The sequence below is a fragment of the Puma concolor genome, chromosome C1 (genome assembly GCF_028749965.1).
Source record: "Puma concolor isolate L17-30 chromosome C1, mPumCon1.1.hap2, whole genome shotgun sequence".
NCBI lineage: Eukaryota > Metazoa > Chordata > Mammalia > Carnivora > Felidae > Puma > Puma concolor.
This window is the reverse complement of record NC_141674.1, coordinates 189,234,347-189,250,177: the sequence shown is the minus strand read 5'-3', so window position 1 is coordinate 189,250,177 and position 15,831 is coordinate 189,234,347. Positions and strand designations below refer to the sequence as shown.

General features: G+C 41.5%; 1 protein-coding gene across 4 annotated transcripts in view; it reads right to left on the bottom strand.

Annotated features, from left to right (window-relative positions):
- Positions 1-15,831, bottom strand: part of CDK15 (cyclin dependent kinase 15) — an 84,509-nt gene that overhangs the window by 20,033 nt on the left and 48,645 nt on the right. For all 4 annotated transcript variants that reach the window (XM_086719287.1, XM_086719289.1, XM_086719288.1 and 1 more), the window contains exon 11: positions 2,717-2,765. In XM_086719287.1, coding sequence (XP_086575413.1) covers positions 2,717-2,765 — 49 coding nt within the window. The remainder of the gene's footprint in view (positions 1-2,716; positions 2,766-15,831) is intronic.

Below are 15,831 nucleotides of genomic sequence, written 5' to 3'. Positions count from 1 at the left end.
AATCAGGCTTTGTGGTTGTGTGAAGCTCCATCCACTGGCCATTACTCCACACATGTAAAATCTGGTGGTTCTCAGGGGCCTGAGGCAATAACCTTGACTTCTCAGCACAGGCTGGCTCTGAGCATAAAAATCTCCACTGCTATTACTGACACTGACCTTTGCAGTGGAGAGTTTTATCTGTTTGCAGCGCAAGGCTGGTCATTGTTAGTTTGCCTGGGTTCTTTGTTGTTTTCCCCTAGATCCACAGAAACAGAAAAAAAGGCAGGGATTTTTTTTTTCAATTTCTTTTTTCAATTTGTTCTTATTTTGAAGTAATTTTAGGTACAGGAGAATTGCAGGAATAGTACCCATAGAGTTATATGTTTCACCTGCTTTCCCTAATGTTAGCATTATGTATAAGCATAGTCAAATTATCAAAGCTGAGCAATTACTATTGGCACAATGCTACTAAGCTGCAGGCTTTATTCAAATATCATTGTTTTTTTCAATAATGACCTCTTTATCGTTGTTATAGGAGAGTGGGTACTTTTTTAATGTTGCTAGTTTAGGACGTGGTAAAGCAGAAACCCACAATAAGAAATATATCCAATACTAGGAAGAAACAACTTCAAAGAAGCTGTCCATAATTTTCCAATCATTGTAACAAGTGAGTGTGTACTTACTAGGCCCATGTTGATCGGGTCACCATCAAATCCCAGGCAATGCCCTGAGGTGTATTTATGGCCCACACACAGTTCTGTACCTTGCAGAAATCTTGTAGAAAAGCCAGTTTTCAGCCCCTCTCTATCTATCACACTTGCAACCTGACTCAATTGACAAAGTCACAGAGACCTGTGTGCCAGATGAATCTGGGCTCCACTTTACTTGTCTTGGTGACTTTGGCCAAGTTACTTCATTTCTTTGAGTTCAGTTTCCACCTCTTTGAAATGGGACTTTGGTTTGTGAGGAATAAATGAAATAATATATTCAGCACCTTGCTAGGCCCATTGCAATCATTCTGCCTAATGTTAGTTCAATGACAAAGTTGTTCTCAGAACTAAGAATTTTCTCATATGATAATCTAGACCAGTGTTGTCCAATAGAACTTTCCATCATGATGAAAACATTCTATTTCTGCCCCATCCGGTATGTTAGCCACTACTCACATGTGGCTATTGGGCCCTTGAAATGTGACTAATGCAATTGAACAACTAAAGTTAAATTTAAATAGCCACATGTGGCTAGTGGCTACTGTATTCAGCAGCACATCTCTAGACATTACTCTTTGATTTGAAGACCTGAGCAAAGAGAAGCCAGAAGTCTGAGCTAAGGCAAAGTTATTGTTGGGACAAGCCAATGGGCAGAGGTGGTTGGTCTTTTGTGTGATCAGAAAAACCAGAGGGACATTCAGTGGATCCAGGTCCTGTTAGGTCTAGAAGGAATGCCTGGTGGGGTGATAGCAGGAGGCTTGTGGCACTTTCTTTTGCCCTGCAACAGTGCCAACAGCAGCAGCATAGGGTATTAAGGTGATTTTTAAGTTTGGAGTTACCATTTATTTTGGAAGCCAATAGTGGAATGGAAGAAAGCCTTAGGGCAGTGCTAAAACCCACATATCTCTAGCTGGGGCTAGGGATCCTGACCATACTGGCAAGAGAAAGTTTGCACATCTTGAACGAAATGGTAAACAGTGGTTCCCTGGAACCTGTCTCCAAAACAGTGTGGCGGGGGGGGGGGGGGGGTGGGGGGGGTGGGGGAGGTTTCAGGTGACACAGTGAGCTTGAAAATAAGAGTAGAGAGTGCAGCCCTCCCAAGGAGACCTGTCCCTTCCAACAAGACATCTTTGGTAGCCCACAGCTCTACGTTCTGACCTCTTTGTGCTCTGATATTCATTCTCCATGGAGGGTTTTTAAAGCACAAGAACAGTCCAAGTATGAAAAAATCAAACAAAATTTGGGTGGGTTAACCCTACCACACTTTCAGGGAAGAACAATGTTCAAATGTTCAGTTAGGATCTCTTCTCCTTCTCCCCACCTGCGAGAGTGTGTTTTCTTTGACATTTGAGCTCGTTCCCCCTGTCTCTGATGTTTTCCTCACTGCCCTTTTTGCCTCCTCACTGAAGCAAAAAGAAAAGAGCCTCAGCTAATTACTCTCAGATCAAATAATACTGGTTATTGTAATTGGTCATTGTCCGAAAACACTGAGTTCTTCTTAGCCCTGAGGTTGCCTGGCACGGCTTAGTTAGCTAACTATTCCGGGAATGTCTCTATTATCTGTTTTACTTTGTAAAAGAAACTAGGGATTTGTTGAAAGCTGGTAATAAAAGTCTGCCCTGGTCTGAGCTGAGACTGCGTGGAGAGGGCCTGGGAAAGCATGACCTCCATGAATCAAGTTGCCCCCCCCCCCCCAATAGCCACTCAATGATGTTATTTGGTTTCTCTGTGTTAGAGAATAATAAACCCACTAGGTTTTCTTGCAGGCCAACACTCCCTCATTCTCAGGGCCTCTGGCATGGTCGAGGGGCGCAAAACAATTTTAATGACCAAACTCTCTGAAAGTAAAATGGTTCATAGAGAAAAACTAACAGACTCACAAGTGGCTGGCTCTCCCAGAGGCATCTTCCTGGGGCTTGTGGCCCCAGAGATCCAGGTGCTGAGGGCTATGTGTTCAGTGGACTGAGGCCCAGGGAAATGTTCCTCTAACCCCGCTTGAAAGATCAGCTTTCCAAGGTGGTGCTTACCTGTTCCAGATGTTCTGAAGACTTTGAGGCTTCGGAAGTGAGAACCATTCTGGAAAGCACACACAGACACATTAAAAACCAAATATAACCCTAAAATCCCATTGCCAAAATATTATTAAAATTCTACTGTTCTTGGTGCGCCTGGGTGGCTCAGTTGGTTAAGCTGTGACTTCAGCTCGGGCCATGATCTTGAAGTTTGTGGGTTCAAGCCCCGTGTTGGGCTCTGTGCCGACAGCTCAGAGCCTGGAGTCTGCTTCAGATTCTGTGTCTCCCTCTCTCTCTGCCCCTCCCCTGCTCACACTCTGTCTCTCTCTCTCAAAAATAAATAAACATTAAAAAAAATTACGAGAAAAATTCTACACATTCTTCTTGGTTCAGGCAAAGAGAGTTCAGGCACCAGATAGGCAAAGTGAACAATGTTTAAGGCATCTTCTCACTGTGGATTTTTATGATTCTGTTGTAGGTCACTATTACAGGTTGAATTGTGTCCCCCTAAAATTGATACGTCAAGGTCCTAACCCCAAGTGCCTCAGAATCTGACCTTATATGGAAATAGGTCATTGCAGTTATAATTAGTTAAGATGAGGTCATTGGGATGGGCCCTAACCCAATATGACTGGTGTCCTCATAAAAAAAGGGAAAATTTGGATACAGGGACAGACGTGTGTAAGAGAAGATGTTGTAAAAAGACCCAAGGAGAAGACAGCCAGCCACAAGCCAAGGAGAGAGACCTGGAACAGATGTTGCCCTCAGAAGGAAACAATCCTCCCAACACCTCAATTTTAATTTTTAAAAAAATATTTATTTATTTTTGAGACACTGAGAGAGACAGAGCCTGCACAGGGGAGGGGCAGAGAGAGGAAGAGACACAGAATCTGAAGCAGGCTCCAGGCTCTGAGCTGTCAGCACAGAGCCCAATCCGGAGCTTGAACCCACGAACCGTTGAGATCATGTCCTGAGTCGAAGTCAGACACTTGACCGACTGAGCCACCCAGGTGCCCCCCAGCACTTCAATTCTAGATCTAGCCTCCAGCACTGTGAGACCACAGATTTCTGTGATTTAAGCCACCGAGTTTGTGGTACTTTGTTACTGCAGCCTTAGCAAACTAATATGGTCACAGTATTCACTAAAGTCAAACTTTTAACAACTACTGTGTGCAGAACAGTACCAAGTTCTGGGAGAATACAAAAGAAATCAGAAGAAACCTCCCCAACCTTACAGAGCCCACAATTCATTTGAGAGAACAAAGTGTGCACGTGCGCGCGCGCACACACACGAAAAGTCACATGATGAACAATGGGGCAAAGTCTCAAAGGCTCAGAAGTGGTAAAAAGTGATGGGTCTAATTTTATATGTCACTTACAGTAAAAATGAAAGTGAATTCTGGCTTGAATAACCCCAAATGGATGATGATAAAGTTTGTCATTTTCTTTGGAGCACTCTTTACAATGTTCACATGTGAACACACGTGTTTCTATGATTCTTGGTATCGACCCTATTTAATCCCAAATAAAACCAGCAAAGAAGGGGACAATTTCTCATCCATTCAAGAAGTACTAACTGAATGCTTACTCTATGTTCAGGAGATAAGAGTTGCTGCAGGGGCTATAAACTGAAGCTCCTTATCAAATCCCTCTATTTCCCACTCCAGATTGAGAAAAGGGTATTTCAGCTCTCATTTAAAATGATGTTTCTTCCTTGTGCTTTTCTTGGGCCTGAAATGTAAGTGTTTTTAAAAGAGCTCTTCTTCCCACTCTTAGAGGAATGGAGTACACCAAGACTGTTAACCCAACAAAGAATGTATTCATAGTTGGGCAAAAAATGATTTTGATAATACTGGCATATTCATGTCTGTATATGCATTAAAGACAGACCTGGAGGACTATGCATCTGATAGGGATAATGGTTCTGGGTTTACCCCTGTACTTCTATGCTTATTGTCTTCAATGTATTTTTCTTAAAAACACATGATTTTGTAACTTCAAAAGTAAGTTCAATTAAAAATAGAATTTATAGGGGCGCCTGGGTGGCTCAGTTGGTTAAGTGTCTGACTTCGGCTCACGTCATGATCTCGTGGTTCACGAGTTCAAGCCCCACATCGGGCTCTGTGCTGACAGCTTGGAGCCTGGAGCCTGCTTCCGATTCTGTGTCTCCCTCTCTCTCTGACCCTCCCCCCATTCATGCTCTGTCTCTCTCTGTCTCAAAAATAAATAAACGTTAAAAAAAATTTAAAAAATAGAATGTATAGACTTTGTAGAGTGAAAGGAGTGTTCAAAGAAAGTGATTTCCATGGAGTTTTCAAGGTCAGATGTAATCAAATGAGAACCACTTTGCTGGAGGTTTATAGTCCCAGATGGGCACAAAGGGAAGTGCTTGTATATACCGCTTCGTCACTCTCTATTCAGATGATCGTGCCTAAATACAAATAACCAGTAAAAATAAGAATATCTGGTATTTGTTTAGAATGTTTATTTCCAAACTACTTTTGGCTGCCTATTTACAGTTCTTCCCTGGCCAAACAAAATTAAAATATTTCCTCATTCAGTCATAAATCAATTTCCAGGGGCGCCTGGGTGGCTCAGTTGGTTAGGCAGCCGACTCTTGATTTTGCCTTAGGTCATGAACTCATGGTTCATGGGTTCGAGCCTGACATTGGGCTCTGTGCTCACAATGCCACCGAGACTGCTTTGGATCCTCTGTCTCCCTCTCTCTGCCCTTCTCCTACTTGTGTGTGTGTGCTCTCTCTCTCTCTGTCTCTCAAAAAAAAAAAAAAATGTTAAACCAGTTTTTTAAAATAAATTTCCAATCAACATAAGGAAATCCATTTCAGTGCTCTCCCATGTTTTGTTTTTCTGGTCCTACATACAGTCCTTGTGTACTGTGTTTTTGGGTCTTCAGTATTTTAAAGCTATTTCTTACTTAAATGTTATTCTTTAGAAACATGGGCTTGGAATTAGCTGAATTAGGGCTTGAACACTGAACCTGGGGTTTGAAACTACTGTGTCAGCTTCACTGAGACCTTACACAAGATTGTTTAACCATAGCCAGACTGTTACCTAAACTCAAGTTGGAGGTCATATTCATCTCACAAGGACAAAGTGATTCATTGAATTCATTGAGATTTCTGAGGTAATGAATGTAAAGTGCCTGCCTCTCAGCATTAAACAAAATAAATCCTGTTCCTCTTTTCCTTTGAGAAGTGATGAGCAATGTAAATCCCGTGTGCTTTGGACCCAGGACCCGGGTTTTGAGTTCATAGTATGCCACTTACCAGCTGTGTAACCTAAGGGTATTGCTTAGGACCCCACAGGCCCATCTGCAGAAGGAGGATAACTATTATTTCTGCTCTATCGGGTTGTTGTGAGAATAAGGATGGTAATAAGTGTAATGTATTTCCTCACTCTTTTGCCTCTTTTCTTTCTGCCTCTTCTCTGGTCTGATGTGCCATGGTTTTCCTCTCTACTCTTGCGTCTCAGCTATTTCTGCCTTATTGTTCTCCTTCAATAATTTGCCATTGCATCATAGTGAAATTCTAACGTGCTATAAGCTCTAGTTCTTACAAACCTCACTTGATTTCTTTTGAATCTTCAATGTGGACCAGAGGTGTGTTTCTTAGCTGTGTGCCGTAGTAACATGAACAAAGGCCCAAACACAGGTTCAAATCTCCCTCCTGCCACTTGTGAGCTCTGGGATTTGAGGGAAATTAACCTCTATGGTTAAGTAACTCAGAAGTTTCCAAATCTGTAAAATGGGAATACTTTTCCAGTTGCTTGGAAGGATTAGATAAGATGAAGCACTTGGAATATGGTAAGGGCTCAATAAATGTTAGGCATATTCCTTTTTCTTTTTTTTCTTCTTGTTTTCATCTCTCGTTTTGGAGAGACAGCATGGTCTACACAGTGGTTCTCAGACTAAGCTGCATGTTAGCATCAACTGGGAGAGTTTTGAACCAAAAGGAAACCCTGGCTCCATCCTGCAGAGTCTGATTCAATGAGCCTGGGGACAGCCCAGCATTGGTCTCTTATTGTGTTGTTATTATTGTCCTTAATGATCTCCAGATGTTTCTAGTGTGCCTCTGAGGCAGAAGGTGCTGGTCTAGCAAGGAGGGTAGGTCGACCACTCATCAGTGACTTCCACACACTTCTCTGAGGCTCATTTCCTCAAACAAGCTAGTTGTGAAAATTCAGTTAATCAGTATATGTAAAAATTGCACAACATAGTGTCTGGTGCATACTTAATATATTTTTCAAAGATGTGAAAGAGGAAGCATGGCAAGGGAAAAATCAGTCCTCATAAATTCTGCCTGAGAGTTGTCCCAGGAGACAATGTAGTAACATTGAATTTGAGGCTCCATGTCTTCCAAGACTGTGCTTGATTCTCTTCCCCCATCTATTTTGTAGCTACATTAGCTGAAATGGAGGGATTTATGTGTGTAGAGTACAGTTAGATTGCTGTTTTGAGGCACAGCTAAAGCCCAATGCTTGCTCCCCCTCCCCTGCCTCCACTCTCCTGGAGATAACCTGATGCTGGATGACCTTGCCTCTCTCCCATTGATTTTTCCCAGTAGTTAAGCTGCAAGTGATCAATGAGAGAATGATCCACAAACAGATAGGCATCCTACACAGCACCATTTCAAGCTTGTTTCTCTGGCTTCAGTAGCCTTTAAGATAATAGGTCTATAGGTAGCTTATTTTCCTTCTCTTTCCAAAAATGATGGTAAATCAATAGACTAAATTTTTCTCCATCTCCTCCTTCTACAATTTTCTTTTTCTTCATAATTATTTTAATAAGAGTTCTCATCTGAGTTCAATTAGAATTTGAGGTAGGAAAAGTGAAGAAAGTTGCAAAGGGAAACTTAAAAAGCTGAACATATTAATTTCCAAACTAAATGGAATAAAATTAAAATGAGGGCAGAAGTGTTGCTACCATAATACAATAATACATTTTTTTCCGTGAATCTTATTTCATAAGTGAAATGAGAAAGCTCTTTTCACAACAGATTCAAGTCAATAGAGATTTGCTGGTTGATTGATAAAACATCACAAGAACCATCTTGAGTCTTAGCTCAAGGTAAAACATTTTCTGGTTTCTATAGTCTTACCACAATCACCCTAAGGTTATCTTATAATGCAGCCTACTGAACTACACCTCTGGAATTTCCCAAATACAATGCATTCTTAAGATACCATATATTTAAATAGTTGATAATGTTGTTAGCCTTATTTCACTATCTCAAGCAGTAACCTTAAAACTGCATTGCAAAAATCTGTAGCTCTTCTCAGACCTCCCTCTGCCTTAACCACACTCACACCCTCACCGCTGCTTACTTCCTTGGTCTTTGGCTCAAGGAGACTAAACTTGGCTCTTCTGGCGCTTTACATTACCAGGCTTTAGATTCTGTTTGGGCTTTGTCAGCAGGATGCTGAAAGTCCATGATGCTCTCATGAGGGGTGCTCCGTGGCATTTGAACCTGGCACTCCAACTCACATTTATAGCTTATCACTTTTCTAACCCTGCATCAAAATTTTCTGTGGATTCTAAGAAAATATTCCATCCTCTGAAGCCTCTTCCTAAGGTAATGGTCTCTGCAGAGGAAGGGGAGGCCAGGCCTTGCTCCTGGTAGGTGGAGAAGGTGAAGGGAATGGGCATAATCCAAGTCTCTCATCTCCCCAGGCAGGGGGTGGAGGGGAGTACCATGTTTAACATCTGTCCACCTCCACAAATGATGTTTGAGCTATAACTTGGTCATGGCTTTTGGTGCATATGGTGTTTGGTGATGCATCATTTGACATTTACCACTGCCCCATAGTCTCTACAAATGTTTAAGGGCCACCACATGTGCTCAGCCCTGGGAATGAACAGACACATATTGCCTGTCCCCCAATGAGCTTATGACCATACGATTTTCATGGTATTATGATTATTATCATCTCCTGGTCTTCTCCAGCCCCTCTGGCTGTTCCCTCTCAGCTTCCAAAGACCCCTTTCTCTCTGCCTGACCCTTCAGGGCTGGTGCCCCAGGGTTCTATCATAGTCTTCTTTCTCTTCACACTTTCCCTGGGGTAACTGAATTTACATGGGGGCTTCAAATACCACTTTAATCAGATTCCTTCCAATTTTGTATTTCTACATTGGACACTTATAATCACAAGCCTGTATTTCTGATTGGTTTTTAGATATCTTCATTTGGTGGTCCCACAGATATCTAAATCTCAAAATGTTCCAATCTTATACTCATTACTTTCTCCACAAATCTGTTCCTTCCCCCTTTCTTTTCTGTGCCAGTGAATGGGGCTCTCATTTACCCACTAGAATCCCATCAGTTACAACCTCCCCTGGACTCTAACTACCTAGATGCTTTTTAGATTTGTCCCTTCCATTCCTTATCCATTGCCACTGCTCTAATTGACACTCATTATTTGTCTTCTAGAATCTATAATTTTTTATTAATTTTTATTTTATTTAAGATTTTATTTTTAAGTAATCTCTCCACCCAACATGGGGCCCAAACTCACAACCCTGAGATCAAGAGATGCATGCTTTACCAACTGAGCCAGCCAAGCACTCCTGTCTTCTGGAATCTAAGGCATTGCCACATTGCTTCTGATCTCCTTGCTGCATATCTGATGTCTTAGTGATTGACTTTGTTGTGTGTCGGGCAGACAGACTTGGGTTCAGCTACACCACAAATTTAATTTTACATATGGTATTCCAAGCAATTTAGTTGCTGTTGTTGATCATGATAGCTTTTTGTTTATTTATTTTTTTATTTAAACTTTAGTTAGTTAACATACAGTGCAATATTGGTTTTAGGAGTAGAATTCAGTGATTCATCACTTACATACAACACCCAGTGCTCATCAGAAGTGCCCTCCTTAGCAAGCAATTTTTTAATTTAAATCCTTCCATATCACTTCCCTGTTAAAAATTATTCAATACCTTCTCTTTGCTTATTGGTCAAAGTCTAAATCCTTAGGATGATTACAAAGAACTTCTCAATCTAGTTCCTGTCTACCCTTCCAAGTTAATCTCCAGCAATGTACCACTACAAAGGTAACATTCTAGCTTCCTTGAGCAATTTACCTGCTTGGTACAATATCAAATAAACCTGCCTTCTTATTCCTTTGTGTCCAGTTCCATTGTCTGGAATGTCCTTTCCCTATTGCTCACCTGGAGAATGCCCACTTCGTCATCTTTGAGACCCAGCTCTGTCTCTTTCTCTCAAAAAAAAAAAAAAAAAAAAAAAAAAAAAAAAAAAAAAAATCCTAAATTTCCCAGGCAAACTAAGGGGGCCTTTTTCCCAGTGTTCCCAGAGGTCCCCAGGGGATGCTGCTAGAATAATACTTTCCAGGTTGTATTATTTATATCTTTCCCTTGTAGACTGTATTCTTTGAAGGCAGGTATCAATGTCTTATTTATTTTTTAATCTCCTAGTCCCTAGTACCTAGCATTCATAAATATTTGTTAAATGAATGAAAAATTGATGCCTGGATAAAAAATAAAAATGAAATAAATTTACTAAACATTATCCTTAAAATGTAAAAGTACCTCAAGAGGGCCTACGTGCATGTCTTGCTTTGTGCCTTACAGAGATGGGTGGAACAAGGCGCTGGCCTTGAAGGTAGGGAGGAGACTCTAGGTTGAGCCAGTTTCACAATATTTGGGATCTTAAGGCCCTTTTTCTTGAAATGAGAAGGAATATAGCAGGGTTTCATTAAAAAAAAATTTTTTTTTACCTGCTTTCACTCATTTGCAATTTTTCCTAATCTTAACTACTTTAAGATCATCTAGTCCTCCTCAATAAAAACTAATAATTGCCACCAAATAAATTAAAGATGAGAAAACTAAAAATAAATGTAGAAACTATTAATGAAGATCAAAGTAGGCTGTGTATCTAAATGAACTTCACTGACTGATTAGGGGGACGGGTTAATAAAGATGTTAATAGTAACTCCCCAGGAGCTTTCGGCAGCCCTGCAGAAGTGCAATGGTAATGAGCCCAATCAGGGTTCACAGATTAGCTGTAGCAAGCAGGGGCTGCTACAGTCCCCATCCTGGGATCCCATTCACATTACATTCCAAAAACATGTCATCAAGCTCACAGATTCTAAGACCAAGTCTAGTTAGAAGGACATAATCATTTGGAGATGAACTTGGAAAGTGTTATTAGCTGATCCCCAGTCTAGGACATTAATTACCATATCATCATATTTGCCCTTTAATAGCTGGAAGGTAAGATGGAATACAGCTGTGAGCACCACCTTGAAATCCAAAAGGTCTGGATATTCTGAAGCACCCCCTTCCTGGCTAGGTGACCCTAGGGTAAAGTAGGAATGATAACATTGCCCCTATCTGATAGGGTTGTTGTGAATCAAAGTAAAACAGTGTGAGTAAAGTGCCTAACTCATAGTTAGTGCTCAATAAACAGTAGTTATTATTACCCAGAAATAAGGTGAATAATAACTTACATGTATGTCCTTGGTCAAAGTGTGTAGAACAAGGATTATTAGAGTCATAGAGGATGTGATTGGAACTAGAATTGCACGTTTTCTGGCTCCTGATCACTGATTTCATTTAACAAATATGTATTAACTCACTACTATGTACCAGTTAGGGGACATGTGTTAGATACTAGAAGCACTAGAAGTGGTCAAGTTTGCTCTGTAGAAAACTTAAGTATTCTTTCTACCATACTAGGATTTCGGTGAAATCAATAAAGATGATACTGATGCCTTCTGTGATTTAGTAGCTTTTACTAGACACCCATTATGTAGCACATAGACACTAAGGATTCTGCCAGGGAAGAGCCCATGTCATAGCAGGCAGGCATCTCACAATAGTTTAAGTCAGGGGTGCAGAATGGAGCCTTCACAAGAGATGGCCTTAACAGGTACTCACACTGACTTAGGTAAAAATTTGAAAACTGAGGGTTGGCTTTTAGAGAGTACGAATTCAGGCAAGGTTTAGGCCTAAGCAAGCTAACATAGAAGTCAGTTCTGGCACTGGGAGGTGTGCCTAACATCTAGAGGGAAGCTAAGAAATCTAAGGAAGCTAAACATAAAAACAGGTATAGCTTCAGTTCTCACATACCTTGAACCCTGTCAAGTCACTGAACCACTGAATGAACCTCCATACTGGGTAAAACAGAATGGGAACTAACTTGTTTTGTGCACCTACTAGAAGTTAGGAATCGTGGCAGATGAGGCTCAATAATTTCACTTATGTCTCAGAACCACCCTGCAAAATGAGACAGAGGGATGCAACATGCCCAATGGAAAGAGAACAAAGTTTGGTCATGGATTGACTCATCTCCAATCTAGGAAATGCCTCTGGGTGAACCTGGGAGAAAACCTGCCTCCTCATGCATAAAACTGTGCTACTCTTAGCAGCATAGACCCTGGCAGGCAGTGGGAAGGAGGAGAAGTTATGTGTGTTCTGTGCCTGGTACATAGGAACACTTTTAAAATGACAGGATTGCTCCCATTTTGCAGATTAGGGAACTTCCTCAAGTGCCCCAGGTAGTAAAAGGTGGAGCTTGGACTTGCTGTTTCATGAGGAATTGGTGTCCATAATTAAAACCTCTTCTATCAGTAATTTTCCCTCGTTCAGCCCACTGCATAACTCCCTTGGCTAACAGCTCATGTGACAAAGCGGATGCTGATGCAGATCTTACATTGTGTTCACAGCAAACACACAAAGACATGCTCAGAACCCTCTGAGCGCAAAGCATGGTAGCTCTTTGTCATCCCAAAAGGGACAAGGGTCATTTTAGATTGCAATCATCATCTGTCCCATAGTGGTGTCAGATGAAGTCAGATGAAGCTCTCACACTGGATTTCAGCTCAAACTAAAACATTCCAAGAGTGAGGTTAGATTGCTCTAATGTAATGCTATCTGCTGTCCGTATTCCATGCCCGTTGTTTCCTGCTTCCACCTGGTGGTCAAAAGTTGAAAAAGCAGGCGTCCTGAAAATAACTGGGCGTCAGCAGGATCCCTTTGCCTATGGTTTATAGTACATCTGATTCTGGGTCCCTGCAGGGCTTTTAGTACTGCTTTCCTGCCTTTTGATTTCCACTGAGTTCCTCCAGTGGAAAATCTTTCCATGTGCAGTGTTCTTTCCTGGGGCTGAAAGAACCAGGATAATCCCGGATGCTTCCCTGCAGCTGAGCTCATGTCACAAATCAGGCATGATTTTCAGCAGATATTTCTTTAAAAGTTTGAAGGCCTCTGCAGACTCTATTCCCTTCTCAATGGGAACAAGCATCAAAGAGACAGGAATAAAATGCTTTGCACGCACATCAGGAACTAATTGCCAATTTGGCAAATGCATTGACTAATGTCATGCACTGTTATTTCTAAATCCTCTCCTGTCCTTGACCCCCAGTATCTAGATGTAAACTTGGAACCATTAGTGGAGGAGGATAAAGTCTTCTGGTGCTTCAAATGGAATTGAGAGGGATTTAAACTCAGCGCTTTTGAGTGTAGTGAAATGAACCCAGCAGTACATTAATGCTAGGATTTGAGCTCACACAGCATGAGCGCTTTCAAAACCCATGTTTAAGGAAGCAAACAGAGCCACGGCAGACCCTTTCAGTGGAGCAAAAGGAGTTGGATGAAACAATCAATGACACATTAAAAACCACAACTGGGCTGCAATCATGTGGGCACAAAACAAAAGTTTTTCTTTATCACAGGATCTTTGCATCTAATGAGATGGTGACTGGACAACCTCCAGAGGAGTAAGGCCTCCGTTTACTTTCACTGAGAAACGTCTAAATATTTAGTTGGTTCTCCTAAAAGCCTTACATGATTCTGTAGCAAACTGGTCTCTAAGGTATGATCTTATTAGCTCTATATTGCCATTGGAAAATCTATTTAAAGGGAATTTGGAAAAGAAAAGAAGGAAGATATTACCACTCAAAGTATAAATGTTATTTTTTTTCCTCTTTCAAAATTAACTATTTTTATGTCCTCCAAATACTTAGTTTAGGAACAACACCCTGCCAGCCTTAATTGATTCTAAATGGTTCTCTATTTCTTATATATGCTTTATTCCTATTGGGTTAGTTGGATTCAAAGTGCTTTAGGCTCAAAAGGGGAGGGACTCCTGAGTACATTTGGGGGGGGGGGGCGGGGTTGGAGGTGATGCTAAGAGCACCAGGGAACTGTGTAAAATTGTCTATAGGGGTCTACCTTTAAAATTTACACTACTGTCTTATATGAGCAGATTTTAGCCAAGACCAATATCCAGTTTGCTCTAAGCTTCTGAGATTCTCTCTGCCATAAACCCAGTACATCCCAGATGGGGCATCAACTGGGGCTTTAACCTTTTCAGACTTTCTGATAGTAGAATCCCCTCCAGCATGTCGTTCTTTATTATTGCTTCCTATGGACTCTTATTAAGGGATCATCAAAACTTCTCCCCTCCCCCGCGCTGGAGGCCAGCACAGCCCCAGTTCACCGCCAGTTTGATTAATGTGTCTTGGCTAATTGTGTGAAAGATGGCAGGCCTTTAGCAAGTGTGACCAGTTTATTGTTCAGCCAATCACAGGCGCCTCAGTTAGCATGTGAAAAGGGGGTGTTTTGCGGGGGGGAGGGTGAGTGTTCTGGCGGCTGAGTCAAAGGCAGAGCATTTTGGGGGGTCACAGAGCAACACCCACTTCTTTGAGGGGATGTTACTATGCTCTACTAAACCTGTAAACCTCTTACTCAAAGCACTTTTTTCTCCTCCCTCTTTTTTCAAGATCTTTTTTTTCCCATGGTGCAAGCAGGCAAGCCACTGGCTACTCTGCAGATGGAGTTCACGTTCCAGGGTTTTTAATATTTCACTTTTATATTTCTGTTAGAGAATGATCCTGCTGAGAGTCTGGGAATCTGTGCTCGTCAGAACCCCCTTACTGACACTTGGATATATTGCTCTGAAAGCTATCCCAGGAGAAAAGATTAAACAAAAAAAAGCCTACTTTTCAAAGCCTACTTCTCAATCTGCCCACATCAAAATAAGACAACTGGCCCTTTGAAGTAGAGGACACAGAGTTCTCAGCCAGCTTGCTTAAAATGGGGGGTAGGAGGGAAGGAAGGAAGGAAGGAAGGAAGGAAGGAAGGAAGGAAGGAAGGAAAAAAAGAAAGAAAGAAAGAGGAAGCCTAGTGTCTAAAATTATATACTTCTCTTCCCTTGCCCAGATTTAATCAGGCACACGAGTCTGAATTGATGATGGCTAAAAACCTACAGTCATGCTCATTAGTGTCCCAAGAAAACAAGCGGCCAGAGAAACTTGTCCAGGTGGATCAGCACCAAATGTTTTTTTAAACCTATGCAAACAGAAACTGTGTTGTCCTAGACCTAGTCCAGACAAGGTCTGGGCAAGGGTAGAGTAGGCATAGATAGACACTGGATCGTCCTCCCAAGTTCTGAGCTCTCGGTTCCGGCTGCATTCCAAGTTTGGGGTCTCTTACCACTACTTAGAATGAAAAGGAAAGGAATGGAAATCTCATCCAGAATACTATTACTGTTCTCTCTGTGATATTTTTCTGGCTCCCATACCCTGTTCTGTTCTCTTAATCACTGGAGTTCAAATGTGTGGAAACAGCATTGGCAGTTCAGTGATGGGGGTGGGTGCGGGATGGTTCAAAGGGTCTTCTCAATCGATATAAGGGAATAGTCCTGGAAAAAAAATGATGACCCTTTTAAAACACAGTCTTTATGATTATCAATAGTCCTGACCCCATGTTCAAGATATGCTGGACTTTTAAGATTCACAAATACAGAGTTAGAAATCCTCATCGTAGCTAAGTTTACAACTCTCTTACTTTCATAAGCTCGGCCTGGCCCAAAGCTACACATTGCCCAAACCCATGAAAGCCGGGCTCACAAGTGATCACCCTTCCTAATAAGGAGAGCTGTTGAGAGAGTGTAGATGAATGAATACAAACCCAAGTTCTCAGAGATCCAAGAAGGTACCATATCTGTCTGTGCGGACCCAACACATAATATAGCACCTGGCAGATAGTGGGTGTTCAAAATTTTTTGGCTTATTTGAATTAAATTGAATCCCTAGTAGAAAAACAATGCAAAGTATGAACACTATTGATGTTGGGCCTGGAGAATTCTCTT